Genomic DNA, 25,573 nt, shown 5'->3' with positions numbered 1-25,573 from the left:
CTGAATGCAGCAAGCTAGATAAACAGTGTTTTCCAAACAATTCATTTAACTTAAATAGTGCACATCCTGGTAAAAGGCTACATTATTTATTTACATCCCTCCTCCACAGCGCTGGCACAGAGTCTTAAGCCTTTCCTAATGGAACAGTAGAGCATCTAAACAAACAGCCTAGTGGCATCCAGGGAAGACTGCCAGTTAGACAGTGTTAAAGAGACCCACCTTAAATCTTCCTTCCTCTGAACAGTGAGATAAATCTCATAGATCTTTCCTCTGGGGATGGCCTCGGGAGGAATGAGCAGACTGATTCCTAATGCAAATAACAACAAAGCGATAGAGGGGGGTAAGCAGAAGAGGGACAGGCTCATTTGTTCTGACTGAACAGCGCTTTTGTCATCTCACAAAAGAAGCCGGCCCACTCAACAAAACTGTACGGCTGCAAATAACAAAAAAAACAAAAAAACAATCTATTCTGAAGGTCAGAGGCAGACTCCTTCAGGTACAGTAGATGCAAATCTCTCCACTGGCAGCCGAAGCGGCGCACGTCCCTACGGTCAACAATTAGCGGAGACAAAAGCGCACGTTTCATCGCAGTTTAAATGTCCTCCGTCTGCCACCAAGTAGATAATTGAGACCATGGAAAAGACTACTCCAGGAAAATTGCACTTCCCCAGGAGAGTGCAGGAATGCACATTGGAGAATGGAGAGCGCTATTGAAGTCGTCTGAGTGTTGTGGCATTTGTGGTGTGATTCTCATGCCAAAATCACCCACTTAGAATCTTATTTAACGTGTAGCGCAAATAGTGACTATGTGACACAATCTTAACTGTCTGTGGATTGTAAACTGGGCATCCTCACCATAGAAACATCTGTTTGAACAAGGTGAAGGTGCCTTAACGCTCACAGCCTTCTCTGAATCTCTAAACCATCTCTTCCATGTGCTCTGAAACAGTGCTAAATGACAACAGAGCTTCCTTTGAATGGAGCCATGCAAGTGCTGAGTTTTTGTTTTTCTGCGTCTCCATGAAGAGACGGGTGCCAATGCGTGGTATGGTCTACATGGGTTTGAGTTAATTCATGCATAAAATATCTGTAAGAGAGTGCAGAGAGAGAGATGTGGCAAGGAAAACAGGAAAAAAAGACCTTTTCTTCCACAAGATACTGCCACACTGGCATCAGCTAATCTGGACAGCCTACAATGAGCCAAGTGAAAGCCTGTGTAATTATATAAGTTCTGTACTTGGCTAATGCGAAGAGGGAAAGCAAAATAGGGAACTAATGATGGTGGACTTTTTATATCTAGTATTAGACTAATTTTCACTATGACTGTCTTTATTCCTGTCTGTGCTCTTAGCACACGACTGAAACTTGTGGACATCAACTACAAATTCAACCAACCCTGTCATTAGTGATGCGCCTAATTGGAATAATTTATTCTAGGTTTTACTCCAGAAATCTTTCAGGGTAATGTCTATTTGGCACACTCTCCTTTTATCTCATCTCATCACTGCCCTGAACATTCATTCTAACTATTCATTCTGAGATGTAAGATGTAGCTCGGGTTTTCCACAATTATGCATTTAGATAATGCCATTTTGTAGGATTTAATGTTAGGATTAGTCACTTTTTAAAGAAACAGGTGATCCTGTCACACACAATCCACCGTAATCGCACAGACAAAACAAGCCCTGAATGTATTTTTGCCGCCCCATCCTGCTTCCTCATAACTGTTGTAAGCTAATTTGTATCCCAGACAGAAATATAGCCTGTGCTTTAAGCTGTTTTGTGTGAAGCGTTGAAACACTTCTGTGTGTTATCCTGGTGCAAACCTATTAAAAAACCCACATGCATGGGGCTTACGGCTGAATGCTGTGGGTCGGTTTCAACAACACAGCGAGATGTTTATGGGATTCAGCTTTTGCTGATAAATTCTCCTTGTTAATGTCCAGTTCGAGACATTAAAGCAGGTGTAATAAAGCAAATAAAACCCACTTGTTCACACAGTATTTCTCAACATGATAGCAAATGCTGAATTGTTCAGATGATACTGTTATTGCTTGTTTGAGTATAGCGGCAAGTAGAACATCTTAGAGAGGATTACTGAAATCTCCCTACTCTTACACAACACAAACTCACAAAGTTGTATCTACAGAAACATTGCTGAATATACCTACTGGGTTTGTGCTCCTAGGTTTAGGTTCATTTTTGTGAATCACATTTATGAATTTGGAATCAGTAAATTGGAAATTAGCATTAAGTTGGTTTCAGTGCTGCCAGGTAACCCGTTCACTTGGCTGTGTTGGTGGGTGTCATCCTGCATCATCAGCGCTACATGGACCCTCGGGGTAAAATCAAGTTCCAGAGACTATAAGTAAGTCATGCTGTACTTTGTTGTTTGTTATGCGTACAGTAAAGTTGCCTGTCACAAAGAGCACTCAAAGGAATAATAATGCAGAGAGCAATTAGATTAAACAGCAACTGGATCTCATGTCATAAATAATGATGGATGAGTGGAGATAGCGTGAGCTTTCATCACCCCAACACACCAGAGCTTGTATGAACAGTAACAAAGGGCTAAGATGTAAAGCATCTTTGAGGTCAATTGAACTCTGGAGCAGACAAACCAACCAGACCAAGATGGCTTGGAAAGGAGAATCTGCTTCTGATCAAACTGGTAGTTTGTTTGTGACGAGAAGGCAAAACAGATCAACTACAAGAACATCTCATAGCTGATGTGATTTTTCTGTATGAAATCCAAAGCTAAACTACGATTAAATTTACTGATTGAGAACTATTAAGAAAATATGTATATATTACATTATAATACCACATAAGTATATCACCCCATTAGTGTGGAAATTTTATGGATCAAATCAAAAATAAAATGAAGTCAAACTATGGATCTATTGATCCCATACCATACATTTTAGCAGGCCTTATTATGAGCCGACCGTAGCAACCTCATATTACTTATGGTGTGTTCATAGGCAACCGTGAAGGGGGACGTTTCTCACCTCCGAGTGGGAGAAAAAACCTGAACGCCTGTCGAACTGGGAATTTCCCAGTAGGAAAGTCTACGTTTTTGAGAGCTCCCAGAAGTAGGTTTGACGTCACTCGACATGTCAACGATTGTGGTGACAAGAAGATATATACTTGCTGAGCGTAGAAAAAAGTCACTTCATGGTTAATTTAGGTGATACTAGTTAGAGCAGGGCATTGTGCTATTAAACAATAGTAATTACTATGTTGACAAACAAGTGGTAACGGCCCTACCACACGACTGTTACTTTGTTGCCGTTAGTTTGCCGTTTTAAACATTATCTCCTAAAAACGACATGTAGTGATGTAGTTTACAAATAATAATGATCCATTGAACTCCATTTCGTACCTGTGATGGTCTACATGGGTGATGACGAGGTTGTTTGTCACTTTTCTGTATTCAGAGAGCAGATAGAGCAGATTTCCTGCCGGCTGCCATGTTGCCTCATTGTTGTCATGTGAACCCTCTCAACTGGGAAGTCAGAGGTTACGAAATTATAACTTTCCCACTTCCCAGCTGCCTAAACACACCATTATCCCTGTAATATTATGGTAGGAAATGCCCTTTTTTCTATTGCCCTGCATTAACCTTATTATTTCTTCCAAACTCTTTAACAACCAGAAAACACAAACAAACATACAGTATAAAGTGCAGTAATGCACCACAAGATAAATATTTGATCTCCCACACATGCAGAATGCAGGATGGCATCACCAAAAGCATCCAATGAATATAAGTTCAGGTTACTTTTTGTTTACAGCTTTTAGATGTCTACAAAAAGTTATTGAGAACATTTATAGTTAGAGGGCAACAATGAATCTTTGTGTTCTTTGTCTGAATCAATTAGACTGAACAACAGCTGTAAAAGAGAAACCTAAATGGACATAAAGGAGGAACTCACCTGTGTTGGGGATTGTCAGCCTCCCACCAAGGAAGTTGAAGGTCCCGTAGGAGGTGTTGGCTACATCGCGAGACAGCGTTTTAAAGTAGCTCTGAGTGGACAGCCTGCTCACAAACTCAGCAGGGTCAGAGTTAAGCTTGCCGTTGTGCAGGGTGTGCGATCCGTTGGGGAGCGGGTCCAGCAGAGGCCCGTTGGTCATTGAAAACTTTCCTGTGCCGTCGTGGCGCGAGCGCAGCGTGCCTTGGTAACTGGTGGTGGTGGTGGTTAGATCAGGCTGGATGGTGAGCAAATGGGAGTTCTCTATTTAAACAATAAAAAAACGGACACAGACAAAAGCAAATGTGTGAATCTCCATGAGTGGCGGGTGGGTGTTTGAGGAGGGGGGGGGGGGGGGGGGTTCCTACATCACAGAGACAGACCTCACACTCTCTAAAGCTGTTGCAACACAACACAGAAAACCGAAACATACACAGAAAAAGACACATGGTGCAGAAAACAGAGCACTCACACACTCTCAACAATACACAACACAAATTCCACCCAAAGCCAGTCAAAGCCAGCCCCCTCCCCCCCGCCCCCACACCCTCTCTCGCTCACTGTCTGTCTCTTTAGCAACCACACAATCAATTCCAAACAGAACTCAGATACAGCTTAGCATCCACAATGTATAAAGGCTTTTTTTCCACGCTGAATCACAGGCACTGCAACCCAGTTCCCCATCTCCATCCAACTCACACAGTTGTATTTCTATTACTCGCTGTTAAACCTCAGAGGGTCCACACAGGCAGTAAACAGAGTGGGTACATTTCCTGACAATGAGGTGGTGGCGAAACATAATGTGTCAGGCAGGCAAATAAACAGCTTGTGTACCACACACACACACACACACACACACACCATAGTAAATCTTGCTTAGACCACACACCACTTTAAACACATTCATAGCACCTCCACAATCACAAACAAAAAGGATCAGGAGTACATGTAGATGAGTGCTGCAGTCACGGTGGGAAGATGGACAGACCGACGGATGCACAGACGAGGGTAGAACAAAGAACAGTGTCCTACTGCTGTGGGGGGGAGGCCTGCGTGGCCGCGGTGCCCACACACCTGGCTTGCTGGGCTTGATGCCCATGGGCTGGAAGCCAGTGGTGAGGATGGAGGAGTCGGCCACGTCAGCATCCAGGTCCTCCTTCTTGCGCCGGTAAACCAGGACGACCACGATGAGCAGCAGAGTCAGACACAGTGCGACCGCCACCATGCCCACGTACAGCGCCACGTCCTCGGCCCCACTCACTGCTGCAAGAGGACGACACAGGAGAGAAATTATTGATCAAGACAGAAAAATTCCCTCCGGTGTCAAATAGTAATCCCAATGTGTGTGGCTGCAGCATATTTTATTAAGTTCTGTGCAAAGGTCTCACTTGATGACTTGTTTAATAGCATTAAATCAGTTATACATTTCTTTTGTGCCTCCTAAATTTGTCTGACTTTGTTCGTGACTGATTGATACCAAGTTAAGAGAATTTTAGATCACTGTTTTAATTATTTCTAAAAGTCCACAGCCTCAATGTCAACCTGTGAGAAAGAACCAGCTCCTGTAGTATCACTTAATTTCTGCTCTGAATAAACATATTTCTGTCCAGCATGCTCCTTCTTTTTACTGTCTGGTTTTCTCTTTCTTTAAGCATACAACACTCTCAAGAGGGAAAGAGGAAAAGTGAAGGATTTGCTTATGAAACTGTAGCACCTCTCACAAAAGCGTATGAGTATCTCTCTCCCTAAAGTACAGTACGAAGATGACAGCTAAGCCCAGACAAACATCAATGTGTGCGTGCAATTATGTGTGTATTGTGTGTGTATAGTGTGTGTGTGCGTGTGTGTGTTTTGCAGGGGAATTGGATTTGCTAAGGCTGTCTCTCTGGGCTGGGGGAATTTGGTGGCGGAGGTGGAGGATGCTCCTGGGGCCTTTGTGGAGGGCCATTGTGCCGGGGAGCCACGGGGGCGTAGCGCTGTCAACTGAACACAGTCAAGGAGGGGATGCATTGAACAGTGCAGCTTAGAGGGACGGAGAACAACAGCAAAGGTTAGCGCTGTGGGCTGACATGTGGCGAGTTGACAACAAAAGGAGGACAGAAGCAGGAAGAGAGGAGCAGACGTACAAGAAGGAAAATCTGAATTAAAGAAGGTCAAAACAAAAAGACTAAAAGGGGAGACAGCATGTGCCTGTGAGTGACGGCATGCATGATACGCATTTTAGCAATGAGCATCAATAAAAGGTCTGTGTCAAAATCAACTTGATGAATATTACATACGTCACATTCCCATGAATATCTCCTGACTGCCATGGTGTTTTTCCACCACAGTTTAATCCTACCACTTGACAGGAGCTGCATTCAATCTTTAAAACACAGATTTGACAAGTTTTAATTGGTATTTAGAAAATCTGTGACATGAGAAAGGCACAATTAAATTAGAAGACTGCAAACAGTAAAATTGAAAAAAAAAAAAAACCAACAACAAAAAAAAAAAACAGAAAAAAGTATTTTTCCTTTTTGCGTCTCTCATTTCTATTCATCTCTTTTCATGTGTTTGTCCTTGCATTCTCCTTTTCCCTTGAAAAATCTATTTCTTTGGACAAAGCTGCCTGACATACTCGGGTCTTTAAGAAAAATGCCAGAATTTATTTTATGGGTGATTACCTCAGTACAATCTGATACTTTAAGTAGCGGGATTATATGAAGCTAACCTCAATGGCAGATCTCTGTAATGCCAGCGATCTCTTGACATGTAATCAATTGTGAATGACGGGCTGAAGATAAACACAAGATCGCCTGTTTTGTTGTTGACAGAGGAGCAGTCTGAATGCACAATATGCCGAACCTTGAAGCAGATGCGCCACAGGAGCAGAAGACCACACCTCTGCCAGCTAAAGAACAGGAAAGGGTGGGCACATAATGAGTCTGTGCTGCAACATTCAAATGGTACGGTCAGAATTTGGTATGAAAGCATTGATCCATCCCACCTTGTGTCAACAGGTCTGGCTAGTGGCGGGGGGTGTAATGGTCAGTGGGATGTAATTCTTTTCACAATTTGGGCCCTTTGGTGCCAAATGGGGCATCATTTAAATAACACTGCCTGCTTGGGTATTGTTGCTCACCATGTCCATCTCTTTATCACCACAGTGTACCCATCTTCCATTGGCTAATTTTAGCAGGATAACCCACCATGTCTCAAAGCTCATCATCTCAGACGGGTTTCTTGAACATGACAATGAGTTCAGTGCATTCAAACGACCTCCACAGTCACCAGATCTCAGTCCAATTAGAGCACCTTTGGGATGTGGTGGAACTGGAGATCCATATCATGAAAGTGCTGCCCACAAATGTGCAGCAAAGTGTGATGCTATCATGTAAATATGGATCAATATGGCTGAGGGATGTTTCCAGCACCTTGTTGAAGAATTAAGGCAGTTCTGAAAGTGAGTCCAACCCGGTGCCAGCAAGGTGCACAGCCTCCCTGCACCTCTCAGCTTCTCCATTTACCTGCTTGTGCCTCTCTCCTCTGATTCCCCTCTGGATCTCCTCAGGGAGAAATAGAGGTGCTTAAATGCAAGCAGCCCGGCTAAACCTTCCACCTTCCACAGTGAGCTCCAAAAAAAGAGGCAGCGACTACAGCTGAACCTCTCATTAAAGTTCCCAAATCCAATTGTCTTGGTGAGTCAAAGGCCAGATGACGCTGTGATATTTGGACTTCGAGTGCTGCAGTTTGAGAGATGTGTAGTCTGACTATAGACAAAACAACACCCGTCAGCAAGGACACGAGCCGACTGGTCTCTTCTGATTGGATAAACATAGCCTCAGATTGGCCACTGGCCACTGGCTGTTTACTTTCTAAGGGCACACCAAAGACACCTAGCTAGCCTTAGATCCAGTATCTCTTCTCCTTTTCCCCTGCACTCATCATTCTTGCACCCAGACAATAAAGCCAGTCAATCATACAACTCTCTCTATCGCACTCTTCCTCTCTCTCCATCTCCTTCTTTCTCTATTCTGTAATCTCGGGTGGTTTATCGGAGCATCACCGAGTGAAGTTTTATCTGACCCACCAGGTGTCACAATGAAACGATCCCGATGCTCACTACAACCCTGACCAGCAACTGCTCTCGGCTCCCAGTGGCCCCCACTCATTGATTTTCATGATGCCAGCCAATAATTGAAAGGACATTCATCACACTTTAATTGACACAGCGAATCAGGTTTTTATAATTGGACGGGCTTTAGTTTAGTCCCTTTCTAATGTGCCCTCTCTCTCCCTCTCTTTCTGCACACCCTCCATACCAACCTACCTCTCTTCCTCTCTGCCATCCGTCATCCCATCGTTCATTTCCACTTGACTTAATTGCTGGCAAAGAACTTCTGATTCTCTTTGTGTGTGACCTCTCGTCATGATTGACACCCGCCTGCGGATAATCTGTGGATGTGATGAGCTTTTTTCAGAGTTGACCCTGGGCCAATCTCTGTTTGCTCCCCTGTCCCTTAGCTTTCAGTTCAGCTCCTCAGACTCACTCCAGGGCTAGCTGGTTAGCGATCAGTTTCTGACTTGAGATGGGCCGGTGTAATTCATCTCCATTCATTCTGGCTCCTGTTGAAGTTTGGACTCCCACTCTATTGACAGTCAGGACAATGCCCGCAACTGATAGCGCTAAACTCTCTCTGCCGGCTCCTTTCTCTCTCCTGCATTGATAAGTAAGAACTTTGGAGCCTCCTGCGCCTCCTCCCTGGGCATTTATCATGAGACCTGAGAATATATTTCATCCCATGGCCAATCCTAGTCACTCGCCCGAAGATGAATAACACCGGAGTTCTTAAGGTCAGGGAAATATGGCTACTAAAACTCTCAAAGTGAACGTGACCATTACTATCTCCACAATACAGTCCCATCCCTCAGCCGGTCCTGGTGAAATATGGCCCAAAATAAATGTACCTTCATTTTCCACACAGCACTGCGACCCCGCTCTGACAAACAAACCAATGACAAAAACATCCGCTGCCGTCCCACCAAATTAGCCCTAAAATTCCAAAACAGACTAAAAACAAATTAATTGTTTGATGTACTTTGCACAATCATTTGTGACACCCCAAAATGGGATGCAGCCACAAATTAAGTTCATTACCTTCATTACACACATTAAGCCAAATAATTGTTTTTATGTTGTCCTAATTTCCTGTGCTGGAGAATATGAGCACTATTATTTTTCCCACTATCCTCTCTGTGCCCTCTAACACCTGTCTGCCATTTTGGCTATGGCACGCTGCCAGCATGTTTATTATTTCCCTGTACGCATTTTGCATAGCTACATTTTGGGCTTCACTTGTTTGCTTTATGAAAACGATCCTGTCTGGGTCTAGATCTGTTCATTTCCGAGCTGTAACACAAAGCATGGCGCTGCACGCTGATTCTCATATGCAACACTCAAAAACAATAACCTCATCTAACATATGTCATTTCTGGCTTAATGAGGGAGATTAGAGACGCTCGTGAGGTCTTCAGACTGATGACAGCTTTTGTTGCAGGGTGACGTTGGCTCACTCTGCAGTTGTTTTGTTCGATTACACTAGAAGAGAAGGGTGCCTTTTGTTTCAGCAGGAAGTTTTCCATCTCAGCTAATAGCCTGCAGACGTGGTTGAAGTATAGGAGTTGCTGACAAGGCAAAACCATCTTGCTATTTTGCTTATTATAATACTTCACACAGCAATTGTCTATGGAAACGCATCTGCTGGGAACAGATTGGGACAGACATTCTTCAGAGGCCAGCACTCCACTCTGCACTGTCAGTGTAAATACTGAGTGACTCTGTGCGTGAGTTTGTGTGTGTATGTGGCAAAATGACTGGCATCTTTGTGTATATATCTTGCCTCTCTGGGGAGGAGCTGCTGACCTTTGATGATGGGCCGACTGAGCTGCCTGGTTCACTGCACCAGCCAAACTCAGCTATCGGGTAACAAACACGCATGCATGCACGTCCTTGCATAGTACCAACACATACACACAAAGCAACATCCATATACATTAGATCTCAACTGATGTTCTGCAAACCCAAACGCCCCCTCTCCCTGCATCAAGTCCATTTGATCGCATCAATCAGTGCAAGATACATAATTCAGTTTATTAATTTACTGGCCCATGTTAACTGAATCCCCATTACAACTCAGTGTTTACCATTCAGATCAGCTGAAGAGCACACTATTTATAACATTTCCTTTATGAGATGCCACACTGAGACTCATTGTCTTTGGATGGGAAGCTGCACTATCTTTCTGTCTTTGATATCTGTAGGGAGTGACAGAGCTCTCCCTTCATGTCCATCTGGTCCGCAGTAGACCCTGTGGTGCCACTTTCCACTCAGCTGCCGGCTTGGGCTGTAGAAGCTCTGCAGTTTGTAATCCTGACAGTACGCACATGCCCTATTAATGACACACAGGGGAGTGGCACCACAGTAGTATCTGGTTTCAATAAAAAAGGTTATACAGATTGGTCATTCAGCTTCCTATATACAATCTATATACTGGATGTCCGTCCGTCCGTCCGTCCATCCGTCCATCCATCCATCCATCCATCCATCCATCCATCCATCCATTATCTATACCCACTTTATCCTGAACAGGGTCACAGGGGTATTCTGGATTTGCATGACATAAATACATAAACACACACTGAGAAGAATCGCAGTGGAAACATACGCCCCAGCCGTGTATGCTTTCACTACCGATTTGACCTGAGTCACTTCATCTGGCAGGTTATGTCTTAAACAGAAGAGAGATGCTTTAGTTCTCAGCGCTATTAATAGGTCACAGAGCAACACAGCACCGGCCCACATAAGATGGTGTATTATCTTAGCTGCAAGTGTTGTACCAGCGTTAATTAGAAATGATCATTTGAAAAGGTCACAGGTAAGGATGAGCCAGCAGTGGGCTGCAGATGAATGTTTTGTCTGGTGTCTGATGAGATGGACATCTCTCCTTTATGAACCCCTTTATTAGATGACGTCAACATCTATTACAAGAAGCTGATGCCATAAGATGCCATAAAATATTTATTTGATCTGATAAAAGGAAGAGTACGGCTCATCTTTCCAAAGTGGAATAAGTTTAATAAAAAAAAAAATTTAAAAAAAAATTCTCCACTAGCCACAGAGCTCAACTGATGCTAATCCTGTCCACCCATTCTCCAGAAAATGTTTGTGATCTACTTGTTGTTGTATTCTCAAAAATGTTGATAGTTTTGTATAAACTGTCTTTATTAATCAGCAGTTTCCTTTCTGGATGAACCTCTCAAATGTTTTGAGTACATATACTAATCCTAAAGTATTAATTTGCCACTCATTGGCCTAGTTATAATAAACAAAACAACAGTCTACTGATCATGTAGCCAAAAAGTGGCAAAAACTTTTCTATTGATCTGCTGAGTTGAACAGTGAAAGTATAGTTAGTAATACGTGGGTGGTTGTGTGTACTCACTCTGTGGACACTGCTCACTGGTACAGTTGAGAGATTGGAGGTCCAGCCCCTGGCAGTCTTTGCCCCCGGTGCCAGGTGAGGGCTGTGTGCACTCCCTGCTCCTCCACATCGAACAGTCTGCGCCACACGCAGACCACTTGCTCCACTCACTCCAGCCTCCGTCCACTACAAACACACAGAAAAAAAGAAACATGGGTGAGCACAAACACATGCGCAGCAGCAAAATCTCAAACTGATTCACTTCAAACACTTTGATTTTAGTTCACAGGGGAAAAACTATTGATTGGAAAACATGCTGAACAGTTTCAATAACCCGGGCTATAATTCCTTTTTACAAACAGCGTGAACTGGTCAAACTCTACATGGTGAAGTTCAGATGCAACAGTGGTGTAAAAGCAGTGGTGTATTTGCGTGCGAGACAAGAACAGCTGGTAGAAAACTCTGTTGCCGTCCTGTGCAAATCTACTTGCACTAAAATGGAAACCTGGTAAGAAACCCTTATAAAGACATGCAAATCCACTTGCACACACTCAAATCCAGCAGTTGCACAGGGAAACCAAAGCATGTAAAACTGCTGAGGAGAGCCATATTGTCTCTACTCTGCTTTCATTGTTTATTTTAAACATGGAAATCAGATGCAACTAAGTTAAACCCCAACGGTACGAGGCTGCTGTGGAAGGTGCTGTGGCCTGGTAGACCCAGCTGTCAACAAACAAAGAATTTAACCCCTGAGATATTGGTCCTCTGGTGTACTGTCAAACATACAAGCACACAGAAATAACAAAAGTTTTAAAATTCTCAAATTAAATGAGCTTTTGTGAGAGAAAACTACCTCACCTTTATTTGATTTCTTTGTCAAACAGTATGTTACTGTAGCAAATGTAGTGCTGCCTGCAGTAACTGAAGCCAAGACACAATACAGGCGGCATTACTCTGAACAAAGAAGACTGTACATTATACCTGCAGCCTAACAATAACTTCAAACACCCCAACATCTGCACAAGCAAAATGAAACAAATGGAAACGGGCTAATAGTTCTGAGCATGCATGACTGTAAGAAATATCAGCAGTTTTACCACACACAGAGGGGAGGCTGTTTTGCAAAGGTGGGGGTAATTTGGCATTATGGCCGGTGGTGGTGGTGGCTGAGAGTGATATTGAGAGTGACACAGCACCAGGCCTGGGTAAGGTTACCATAGGGCTAATGGGAAAAAGAGTAGTAATGAGCTCTCGGGGGGGGGGGGGGGGGGGGGGGGGGAGAGAACCACCACTGTTTCACTCTTTCTCTCTCCCAAATGGAAGGGTGAAGGGGACCAGATGAGAATCACCTGGACACACACACACACACACACACACACACACACACACACACACACACACACACACACACACACACACACCTCTATGTCAGCAGCAACCCTTCCCCTGACTGACCTAAGGGCGAGAAAACCTTAGTGGTCATTAATCCTAGCAATAGAGAGCGCAAGGGGCATGACCTCCAGAGAGCAGGTCTGACCCACTACAGGTCATGAGGCTTTGCTTAAAAAAACATAAGTGAGATGTTACTGAGGGTGAAGCTACCTATTATTGCATAACTGTAACAAGTACTGATTTTATTTGGTTTTCAAGCTAAACCTCCAATTGGAAAATCAGATAAAAGCCGCCATTGGACAAAGTGTGTGAATTAAACCTTGCTCCCACACAAGTCTTTATGTTTGCTCATGCATGTACTCAAATGCCTGCTGTGTATGCGTGTGCATGTGTGTGTGGAGGGATGCTGACACAGCTTGGGCCCTTTTTGCAGTCAGATCCATTTGGCAGAGAGAGCAGAACCAATCAGATAATTGTCCTTGTTTGGCATTGAGTGGACCCATCCGTGGGCCAGTGGGCTGATTATCCAGGCTGGGAATGAGAATGATTGAATAGCAAATTACATCCTAATGAATATATTATGTCGTCCCTCAGTTTATCCACACCACTGTGAAATAAAGAGATGAAATCAACATCAGCCCCGATGAGGTGATGAAATTCTACTTCTCTTTTCCACCACAAAGCAAGACTAATGGCCATGCAAATGACATTTTCAAACAAGGAGATTGGTGTAGAAATGCACGAGAATTTGGATGAGACACAAGCACTGCGACTCAAGGCTAAGGAAAATCAAAGTAAGATGAGGATGCACAAACAGTCCTGGATGGCCCGTTTCTGAACACCGACATGTTTCATGTATTTCCACAGAAGCAGATATAAAGTAAATGTATAGGATAAAGCATAAAAGGATCTCTCTCTTAACTCCATAAAAAAGTAAGGTGGCACAATAAATGCAGTGAAGCAAGTAAATCAACACCACTGCATTTATTTTATTCAAATTTATGACTGAAATTAGAACCAAACATCATCCTTTTACTTTCCATGTAAGAAAATTTTAATCCTCAGCCCCGGTTTTCCTTATCAAATTCCCAGAAAGAGGTTGTTAGCACCACTGCAAAAGACCACAGCTGATTTTCCATCATGCAGCACCACAGGTTTCAGGTCAGGCAGGTCTCTGAGGAGGGACAGTAATACAATAACCCAGTGGCAAGCCCCCATTTGGACATGTTGCTGAGGGGAGAAGCAAAGAGGAATCCAACCATTCTCTGCGGATCAGTAGGAGGGCCTGTTTGAGGCTTTGCTGTTCAGAACGACAAAGGCTGCTGATGGACACAGTCCGAGATCATCGAACACCTATGGTTTTTGTGTCCTTGAGGGGAACACAAGGAGGTAGACAAGTACTGCTGAGACCAGCAGGTCGCCCCCTCTGCCTCCACTGTCCCGTCAACACACGTGTGCACAGTAACCAGCCCTAATCCAAGTGTTCAAAGGCTGATGGGAAAGAAGCCACAGAAGAGAGTGATACAACAGAGTCTGAAATTTTTACAAATCTAATACAAAAATATTAGATTTTTCTTGCTGATTGTGGAGTCAATTGTAATCAATAACTGAACAAAGGCGAGTTTACTCGTTTATGTTGACTAAATCACTAAAACAAAGCAAAATGAGACAGAATGACATATGAAGAGGCTGGGCCAAAACAAATGTCACCAAATGATTAAAAATGATGCAAGGCTGTCACCAGATGGCCACCATCTTTTCACACAGAACTAATGTGTGCTGCTGTCACATTTATTAGCCGAAACCTTTATTTATTCTCGGGATAAAATATGGACTTTCCAGAGCAATCTATGATAATATAAAGAAACATATGACTACTTACTTCCAAAGTAGAATGAGACTTTTGCCTGCAGTACAGACAGTAGACATATGGGTGCTATCTTGCATGTGTACAACACGTACTTTTGCAAACACACACGAGTGCGCGTGCACAAATACACCAGCCCCGAGTCTGTTTATTTTTCATCTAGTAGAATTCTCACGACTCCTCTGGCGAGCCTGAGGGATCAGTACTATATTGAAATAATTCACACGAGTTAGAAATCTCTTCAGGTTGTTTGACGTTCACTCTCATATCAGGCAACAGTTCAGTTCATTTGAGCGGGGTGGGTGTCACTGTGTCGCTTCCAAAACTGGGGACTAACTATTTGCTTTTGGCTCAGGTACCGTTTGTCTTTGTTGGAAATGTTGGTGTGAGCTGACATTTTGCCATCAGTGCTGGCTCTGACCGCACGTCAGTGCAGGGGCAGAGTCGATAAAAGGGTGAGGGCTGGACTGCAGAATTACGTGGAATATTTCAGTGGGATATGCTGGGATAGAGACAAAGGAGAAGAAGGAGGCAGCGAGGGGAAGAAGAAATGGAGATAAGCCCGTACATAGTTTGGCTACTCGCTGTCTCAAGTGTTGATCTGCTCTGCTCTGAGCCTCGGGCTTTAGCCTCAGCCTACTCCTCCTCCTCCACAGCTCCCTGTGTCTCTCCCAGCATGCAACCCATCTGATCTGCTACAGAGGCCTCCGCCAACTCTCATTAAACACTTTGGAGACTTAGACAAAAATACAGATGAGCCTCTCTGGATTCGCACTTTCCTGATGAGAGGTGGGAGCTCACATTTAGATACAGGAGTCATCGTGAACAGGCATGTGGTGAGTTTGGCTAGTGAACAGGCCGCTGTCACTTTGTGGGAATCCAATATAATGTACGTGTCTGAAAATATGCCTCTGTGGCTGCACTATTCCAAGGAAATCACGCTACTTTTTAAATGTGGAACAACAAATGGCCATCGGCATTTCGACGAGACATACATAAAGACTTCGCTGGGCAATGCAGAGACAAATTACAGGCTTTGCGTGTTGGTTCCAAATTTAAGTAGATTTCTTTTAAGCAAATATTCTTTCAGCTGACAACGTCTTTTATCACTAAAGTATGAATACAGCAAATTCAAGAGGCCATCAATGTATTTAAAGACAAAACAGACTGCAACTGCAAATTACACAGTATAAGCAGCTAAAAACAAAATATAGTTTTCTGCAACTCATTTCAAAGACCTAATGCTGAGAGTTTAATGCACTAGAGAGTTAATAATCAACACAGTCTTACTCTAGTTAATTAATGCTTGAAACAAGACCAGCATTAAAATCATGCAATTTTTAAAAAGCCCCTGAAAAAAACAAAGGTAGCGTGGAGAAAAAAATGCCTTTCAAGGCCGACTTAAAAAAATAACGAACGCGCCTGCTGAATCCAAATGTCAGCCGTGTCTAAATAAATAACATGATGTCGATTGGCAGCATTACAGCTCCCCGTGCAATTCATTCTTCTCAAGTCTCTTTCTCCCGAAATGGACTGAAATGGCCATCCAGACTGGCAAAGGCTATAAGCACAGTGATTGTTTGGACAAACATTGTTCTCCAACCGGACGGTTCAGCATGTGGAATTCTTTGCCAACCGAACTCAAACTGGATCCTGATTCAGACCATTTTAAACTCAAACTGAAACAGTTTTTAAAGCGGGAGCAGTCATGTTGTCATGAATGATCTGGTGCTCCTTTTTATGGTGTGTTTTTATATCAATTTTCAATATAATGTCTGTATTTCTCGTTAACTTTTGTGTTTTGATTGTGTATACCTATTGTTGAGTGTATGATTTGGATAGTCTCCTGTGAATGTGTTGTGAGTTGTTAATTTTCTGTATTTTAAAAGGCCCATCTAGGGACGGGCATTGCAAATTAGCTTAGGCTATAAATGCTGTGGTGTGTTGCATTGTTTATGCTACATACTTGTCCCTACACAAATAACCATTAAATAAATAAAATAATTAAAGTTGTTCTCCAGTATGCAGTGACACTCGGCCGGTCTGCTGCCCCTCTTTGAACATGACTCTTATATGAGAGTGTCTTTTCATGCATTCAGCCTGCTGATTCATACACGTGTTAATCATGTGTTCGATGAATCAAAGTGAGGATTCATACGTACATGGGGGTTGTGATTGCTGCCTTGTGTGTGTGCCGGGTGATAAAAAGACGAGAGCGGCCAGTTCATCTTGGAAGACTTCAAAATGAGTACACAGGAGCCTCGGTGCCACTTGTGATTGGAAACAACAGCTCATCATCCCCGGCCTCTGGCGTGGCGGACTTTGGCCTTGAGGGGAACTCTCCCCAGGTGCCGACAGCTGGGGCTGGGGCTGGGGCTGTCCGCGCCAACGATGCTGCAAGTCTCAGACAGGTAACGAGTGCGGAAAGGAGGCTGAGGCTATCCTCTGTCAGTAAACAACAGGGCTGATGGAGGTGTAAGCGGGGTCATGCTGCTCTAGCATCTCTCATCAAGAGAAAAAAAATGTAGTTCTTTCACCTTTAACGTCTCTGTAAACTGTGTTCACAGGGCACAATGCAATTTTTGTCACAGCACCTTATGGTTGAAATTACACACTTTCTCCTGGAGCAAAAGAACGATAATAGAGGGAGGGGTCTGGTCTAACAATAGCAGCTTGGACCGACATTAATCTCTTTAAGCTTAGGGAGGTCAGTATCCTGCTTTGCTGTGGAGGAATGTCAAGCATCCCTGGGCTCCCCTCTAATTCCATTACTAGTGGCTTCAACTCCAGTGACTCCAAATCCATCCCGATCCTGACGGCACGTCACGCATTTGTGTTTTCTTTGTCTTCCTCCTCTTGCTGTATTCCAGCGGGCCATGTTACTTACACTCGTGCTTGACATCTACTGATGTCTTTACATGGGAGATGTGTAACACAACACCCTGATTCACTGAGCAAGATAACCTCTGTTTTAGGCAGGGAGAAGCTGCCACTGCCAGAGGTGTTGTATTTCCCTCTCTGCTATTTACCGAGCGTGGGAGACTTCTCCTGCGGTCAGCATGGCTGCAGCGCCCCGACTATATGTCCACACTGATCTGCTGGCAGACAAACAGCCAGCTCTTGTACACACTCAGGATTTCTCTACTTCTTTCTCAGTTTTCCTGCCCTCTCTCTCACTCTGGGCTTTGTTCCTGCCTTCCTTACGCTGTATCTGATTTCCTCCGTCTCCATCCCTGCTTCCACCTTCCACCTCCTTTTTCCTATCCTGCTCTGTCCCTCGCTATCTCTCCCTCTGTCAGGGGGCTAATGTAGGACTGAAAATGAAGCAGCTTGACTTCCATCTCAGGCTACCAGAGATCAATATGTGTTGCTCACTATCAGGCAGGACACTCTCCACCTCTCCAGTGCTCTCACAAGTGATGGCCAAGCAAATGAAAAGCCCCCCAACTCCTCACACGTAGACATGGTGCACAGGCCACCATAATTCACCCTTTTATTGCCCATATTTACTACATAGCTTGAGCAGCAAACAATAACAAATGCACTACCTGGTGTGACACTAAAACATGGCTGGGATCATGTCTTTTCAAGCAGACTGAAATAAAAGCAGGGTCTGCGTACAGGCAGAAGATAAAGAGATATGTGAACAAAGTGGAACAATAATAAATCACTTTCAGGATGAGGCCTTACTGCGAAGACTAATAAGCTCTGACAATGCTGTGTAAACGGTCTAATAGCGGGAAGCAATAGAAGACTGACATCTAAGAGAAGACTCGGAGGTGCTGGTACAAAAGGGCAGCCAAAATAAAGATGAACTGATGACTTCTGGATGCAAAAAAATGCAAAAAGGAAGCCACAGGAAGCCAAGCGCCACAGGACAAATGGGGTTGCCTGGGAGTTACCTGGACAGGTGGCCACACAGGCACTTTTCTGGACGTTCTGCCCCTCACAGGATGTGCCTCCATTCAGTGGCGTGGGGTTGGTGCAGGTCCGACTCCTCTTCTGCCAGCCACGCCCGCACACAGCACTGCAGGACGACCAGGTGGTCCACGTGGACCAGCCGCCGTTGACTGTTAGACCAGCGACGGGGGAAGGTGGGGTGGAGGGGTGAGGTAGGGGGGGAAGGTTGGAGGGAGGGATGGGTGGGTGAAGGGACAGAGCGGCCAGGATTACCTGACATGCACTGACGCAAAGAGGTGCGCTGCGCTAGAATAATCATGAATGCTGTTACACTCTTTGGTTCCGCACTGCAAGGTGACCAAATGGACGAGCGAGAGCAAAAGGGAGCTGCTTCCTGCGTTTGAGTTGAAAATACAGCCAACTGCAGTGAAAAAAAAATGGCTTCAACAGGGAGCAGAAAACAATATGACAACTTCCCATCTTTCACCTTGTCTCAGAGTTGCTGCAAAGTGACTAGTGGACATTTCAAGTATCTCTCCAAATTCCAGTTCATACAAAACACTGATATTAAGTCAAAAAAATGATCACTGTACAGCCATGCCGTTTAAAGCTAAATGCTTATGGTCATACATGCATAAAAAAAACAGCGGCTACTACTTGGAAATGCACACACACACACACACACACACACACACACACGACACAAATAAATACATCATGATTGTTCCTGTGATTCGGATTGTGCCCTTCACACGTCCACCACTGATTACACACCATTACACGTCATTCTTCAAACTCAAGTGTTCTTTGAATTCCTCGCTATAATTTATTCCTCTTTTATATTTAAAACTCAAAGTTCAGGCAGTTCAAAAACTCTGCAGGCTGAATTTCTATTATCGCCGTCACTTGCTGAAGCATGTTCTCGATCTTAACCGTGTATCGGCACATAATCTCTCAATCATGGCAGGTGATTACATCAAATCACGCTGCTTCCGCTCCTGTATTTACTGTTTCCTGGGCTTACAAGATACAGAGATTCCTGATTTATTGACTTGAACAGCGCTGTCGTTCCTTCTCTGTACATACTCCCCTCCTAATTTTCTCCTAACGCTCTCCTGTGCTTGTCGTGGCTGAATCATTTCCTTGCCCTCTGTACGCGATTGATTGCCCGCCACGGCGAGGTAAATTGCCAGGCAACTCGGCCCCTGATTACCTCTTAGCACAGAGTGCAGTCACACCAGCTAGGCCTTGTTAAAATGCATCTCCGGCCCCCTGTTGAACCCCCTTTGAAAAGTAGCAGTTATTATGACTTGCTACAGCTAGCTAGATTATCTTGCAGGGTAGAGTGTGATGCTCTCAGCTAACTGAATCTTTCTTCTCTGCTATAGGTTGTAGCAATGCAAGTGAACAGCAGTACAATATTGTTTTTTGATCAAAACACCCTCTAGTGGGGTTTAACCTCCTCTAATACTGCAATGGCAACACGTGTGATCTTAACAAGCACATACCATGATGGAAAGAAATTAAGTTGCACATGCAAATCCCTCAGCTATTTGTTCACAGGTTTTTATTATGTATCTTCGAGTGAAAATTATGTTTAACAAGGCCAACAATAAGTGTCAATGCTCTTGCCTCCACAGTCAAGTCAACTCCAGACTTCTTCATCAAGTCTTTTAACAACAAGCTAATCAATTATAATCAGCAGTAGGAATAATTGCGCTTTTTGTATTTTAACGTTGGAGGCTCGGACGAGTGCATGATAATGTGTGTTTTGACTGCATGCTCCAAATTAACACGTTTCATTAGAAGCAGCCGTTCACAGTGAAAACGCAGGCTTCGATTTTCAGCTGCACTGCAGTCGTATAGAGCTATTCAAACATTTGGACAGCCTTCAGGGTTTGTTAAACAAAAAAAAACAAAAAAAAAGGCCTTCAAAAGGAAATTAATAGAAGTGAAACATCTTTATCTACTTATTAGTAAACATTGAATTCATAATTACATTTATTAACTCAAGTAAAAACACAAATCAAATGTAACGCGCAAACTTTTTCTTTCTGTAGTTCATCTGTCTACATGTATATTTTTGGTTATAGTTGTTCCATGATGATTAAACATTACACCACACAAAGATCACATTCTCTGAATCTGAATTCATCCAATAACCAAAAACTCTGGTGATATCCCACTGGGAGTAACAAATAATCAAGTAGTGCAACCTGAATATGAAAACTGCATGACTGACATTACATTTTAATTCAATAATTCACACTTTTTCAGGAAGTCTAAAAATGATCCCCACATCTCCATGTCCTGAGGTTTCCCATTTAATGCAAATGGATTTGTAAACAACAACAATGTAGAATATTTTTCTTCAAATATCTGGATAGATTTTTCAAAAGTAGCAAAAACAAACAACAACAAAAACAAAGCGGCGATATACAGAAAGTAGCTTTCTATCTTTTTTTTTTCTTTTTAAAATGTTAATTTTATTCGTTTGTTGTTTCTGTCATTGTTATGTGGTTTGTATGTGTAACATATATTTAATAGTCAATAAAAGATTATGGTTAAAAAAAGAAATTCACACTGACACCATGATTTTACAAGGGGTGAAAATACTCCTAGTTTCCCCGGTCTTTCAAATCTATTAACTTATTAACACGGAATAACTCCTTATAATTAAAATATTGTATAGATATGTATATTTGCAGCTCAAGAAACAGGCTAGTTCAAAACCCGAAGAGTAGTAGTCACAGTGCTGTCCTGTATATTTGTGTCATACATTTTATCTTCTCTGATACATTAGATAATAAGATCTGCAGTTCTGCCATTACATCACATCATAGTGTCCTTTTCCTCTGGCAGCCTCAACAAAAACAGTCCCTCTGTCAGACATTGTGCCAGATTATATATTTCCTATTAACAAGGTTGTTCCCATGAATCATTCCCACGTGATTTCCATCTCCTGTTTGCATGTAGCTGAGAATTAAGACAGGCTGTAATGTATGCAAAACTTTTGCAGTGCCAGTCCCCAGTGGAGCCCTCTGTGATAGAAAATATGCTGTTTCTCTGCATTTTAATAAAGGTCAGTCTGCTTATCAAGCCAAGTCATTATTTACAGTTTACTGTTAATTCAATTTCTCTTCTCATACTGGATCCACTACAGAGGAGGAGGAAGATGGCAGTCCCGACATCAGAGACTGCCAGCTTTGGCGGAATGGCTGCCAGTAACATTTTAAGTTGCTCTAATTAATGTGCAGATACACCACTATCTCTTTATGTAGTTATTTATGACAGTGTAATTAGAAAACAGAGCTGACGTATGTAAGTTGTCACCATATGTCACATGTGCTGAACACTGTGTTGTTATCATTAAAACTACACTGCAAAATTGGAACTTGATACGACCGTCTGACAAAAGCACTCCAATCTTCCATGCAAGAGAGCATGCAGAGGTTAATGTGGAAATGTGGGGTAACAGAAGCAACATGCAAGTATATAATGAGTCTTCTAAGGTGGTTTTATGTTTGTAGATGTTGAAGCTCAATCAAGCCCAGACCTGCCATTACCCTCTGTGGACAGAGCTTTGATGTGTTGAATGAAGGTGTCACCTACCGTAGACCAGGACCGTGGCAGAGGTGCTTTTGCGGCGAGCGACAATGTTTTTGGCCACGCACGTGTAGTTGCCCGTGTCCGCCAGCCGGGCCTTTTTGATGACGAGATTATGGTCAGCAGTGATGAAAAAATTGGGGTCACTCGCCGGGTCAACCACATCCTCGTTTCTCTGCCACTCCACCTGAAAACACATTTCAGTGGTCAAAATTCACAGCAACTCAACAGAAAGAGGCTCCCCCGCCATGCAGCTCCACAGCAGCCAGACATGATGTGGAGAGGAGATTTCTGCATGGATGAGGAAAGCAGTCAGGTACTTCTTTTCTGATGCAATCAAACTGACAAAAGGAAGAACAGACATAGCTCGGTATGGTACTGAGATAGAATTAATTTATTTATACACCCTGCTGATTTTAATATTTATTCACTTTCCGTGGGGAGAATGTAGCTTTTATTTTATAGCTGCTGGATATCTCCGTAACTGCTGCTGGTGTATAAGTACAACTGATTTTGCTCCATGTAGTTTTCTGTGCCCTCTTGCAGAAGCCAAAACTGATGTTATTCCTTTTTTTGGTATACTCTCAGATTGGCTCGCTTGTTTTCTTGCTCTCACTTGACCTTGTGCTGTCTCGAGAGGAGCAACGGTATGGCAGCGTTGCTGTCGGTATTACTGCGATACCGCATATAATTGGGCTTTCTTCCTCTCGTGCGCTATCATTGTTTTCTCCTGTGGTGACTTCTGCTCTGATGTTCTTTTCTGGTGAACTGTGGTTGGCACCTTCCTTCCCTTTTCTCTGCAAACTGTCCCTACATTGTCAAGCTGTGATTGGCTGATCTGCCGTCTCTGGGCTGTTTGAGTGGCTCGCCTATAGCTCCTCCTGGTTGTTATTAGAGCGGTTAGTGCCTATCTGGGAGCGGAGAGGATGCAACGCACGAGGTGAAGCAGCTGGCCCGTCTGGTCCTCTAAACACAGACACACCACGGAGAGACGTAGAAGCAGTGGGAGAGACTTGAACAGAACCGGAGTGCAACAGAGATACAGTGTATGGAGAGATGGCAGAGAGATACACGATGAGATAAGGAGAGTCAGGCAAATAGAGCCATTAATTATGGATGGGCCTTTAGAGATGCCAAACGGGGAGTGAAGCCTCCAAGCCTATCCTGAGTGATGTGACGAGACGACGTGATATACGGCATCCCAGAGATGTAAGGGCGATAATAAATCAATAATGGGGAATAATTAGAGGTGTAATTTATCCGTATTGGATCGTCTGTTCCCCCAGTGGAGCGGGGAAAGATGCCGGGGAGCTAATCTTGAGCCACTTTTTGCTCTTTGTCCTCCTGGTGAGGAAAGGGTAAATGGATGCTAGATGTGAGCCTATAAATATCTTCTGTATCCGTGTCTCACCTCGGCTTGTGGCACTCCCTCGGGGGGATGGCAGCGCAGCAACACCTCCTGGTCCAATGCCACCTCTTTGCCCTGCGGCTCCTCCTCAAAGTTCTTTCTCAGGTCTTGTAGGGAAAGAAAAAAGGGAGAAACAATACCAATTAGGATATTTGTAAGCACCTGTGCGATTTGAAAGAAATACTTGGTGATGTTTCTAAATGTTACACTCTTGAAATGTCCAGCCATGGCCTCACTGAGCATGTCGCACTAGTTGGCCCCTAAGCCACACTGGGATCGGTGGCACCAACCATGTTGCTTATTACAGGCTGCCTGGTTGGTTCAGGGATGCTTGTCTGCTGCCAGAGGGGCCCGGCATCAAGCAAAAGCAATTGCATTACCCCTCACTCCCACCCACTCTCCTCTCTCCGGCATCCGCCAGCCTCCAGCCTCCATCTGTATGACGGCTTGGAGCAGCCACACGAAAACAAAGCCCTGAGGCGCCTGGACAAGAGCTCCTGCAAGCCTGGCTGACTGCATGGGGCTTCACATTACGTCTCATTGAATACTTTTACTGTTGCACAAGGTCCTGCTATATATTTGTCTGTAAGCCCCAGCTGTGAATTACACAAGTACAACTACGCTCATTTCTTGTGGGGGGAAAACAAATGCAAGTCTATTTGTGCCAGATGAGCTTGACAGGCCTGCTGATAGCTGCCGGGTTCGCACAAATTTGATGTGTTCACCCCAGGTTTTAACTGGGAGCAAAGCAATATGTTATTATGTTATGAGGGGGTGAAGGTGCGGTTGCGAGCTGCCGGTGAATTCCTTTAAACAGATGTTGAGCCTGTCCTGACCAGTCATTCTGAGAGAAACGTTAAGACAAGCGGAGAGTTTCACGACATTCAATTTAATTAACGCAGATACAATGGGACTGCAGGAGACGTGAGATATAACACTCTTGGAAGGCTCAAATGTATGTGAGTGAATATGGGTGGATATCATGAATGTGAGTGCATGGCTGTGCATCACTACTCAGGCGTGTGTTGTCCTTATCTTACATCTATCTGACTTTGTTGAGCTCTCAAACAAGGATGGATAATGAATGTGTGTTTTCAAAACGTCTGGTGGTTTAGAGACAGTGCTGCGTTTGGCTCTGTCTGGAATAATACATATTTATGTGGGAATTAATAGGCAGAATGCTTTAAAATACTCAAACGCAAAATGGCTTCTTCTAATAAAGCTTTTGAGGCTGCAGCGAGGGATGTGTCTGTGTTCCCCAGACAGATTTATGATTGCTGCACAGCAATAAATTTCAAGTCTGTTTTTATTCCAGTTACTTTCATAGGGATCATTGCTGATATATTGTGTCTAGTGAAAAATATGCTCATGAATACTCAAATTTAGTGTTCCACTTTTTTTTAAGACTGCCTTCAAGCAGATGTATTGCTCTCTCATTCTTCCTGCCAGGGTCGGATATTTTCTTCTCATGAGTAGAATCACAGGAAGATGATTTAACTAAACTGTAATCACAGTGATACACTGTGGTGCAACAGATCATCGTGGTCTTTGGGCTAATTATTTAATGAAAGTCAGTCCCTCCCTAACCACCCAAAGTAAAAAATAATCTTCCTAATATCCTCTTATTACACACTGACATGCCACATGTAAGCACCTTGTTAGGCAGCCTTTGCATTTGTAATGACACAATGATCATTTCAAAGTGCACTCACAAGCAATCCTGATGTAAGCCTTTTGGCTCTTCTGGGTTCCCGTGGTGCTCCAGGCGACACACTGACACCAATACTCATCGAGACCGAAGATCTTCTCCACCTGCTGTCTGGTAATGTCAATTGTCACCTGCATGACTGGCAGCGCTGCAAAGCAAGCACAGAAATAACAGTCAGACGGGCGAACACGGGAGCTGAATGAGCACAGGTTCATCCCCATTAGTGCATTTTGTTCCTTGAACTAAACTGGCAAA

The 25,573-nt window shown here is 43.6% G+C and overlaps 1 protein-coding gene across 4 annotated transcripts in view; it reads right to left on the bottom strand.

The window, feature by feature from the left end:
* Positions 1-25,573, bottom strand: part of unc5a (unc-5 netrin receptor A) — a 130,807-nt gene that overhangs the window by 15,991 nt on the left and 89,243 nt on the right. The window contains exons 3-10 of one of the 4 annotated variants that reach the window (XM_069171072.1): positions 25,323-25,466; positions 23,614-23,717; positions 22,209-22,389; positions 18,599-18,766; positions 11,459-11,623; positions 5,007-5,237; positions 3,939-4,238; positions 220-307 (exon numbers count right to left, since the gene is read on the bottom strand). In XM_069171072.1, coding sequence (XP_069027173.1) covers positions 220-307; positions 3,939-4,238; positions 5,007-5,237; positions 11,459-11,623; positions 18,599-18,766; positions 22,209-22,389; positions 23,614-23,717; positions 25,323-25,466 — 1,381 coding nt within the window. The remainder of the gene's footprint in view (positions 1-219; positions 308-3,938; positions 4,239-5,006; positions 5,238-11,458; positions 11,624-18,598; positions 18,767-22,208; positions 22,390-23,613; positions 23,718-25,322; positions 25,467-25,573) is intronic. The other 3 variants (XM_069171073.1, XM_069171074.1, XM_069171075.1) reach the window with 3 other exon arrangements.

This window comes from Embiotoca jacksoni, unplaced genomic scaffold, assembly GCF_022577435.1.
Source record: "Embiotoca jacksoni isolate LCO1_2020_lvr unplaced genomic scaffold, fEmbJac1.0.p SCAF_5, whole genome shotgun sequence".
Taxonomy (NCBI): Eukaryota; Metazoa; Chordata; class Actinopteri; family Embiotocidae; genus Embiotoca; species Embiotoca jacksoni.
This window is presented reverse-complemented; position numbering and strand designations above follow the sequence as displayed.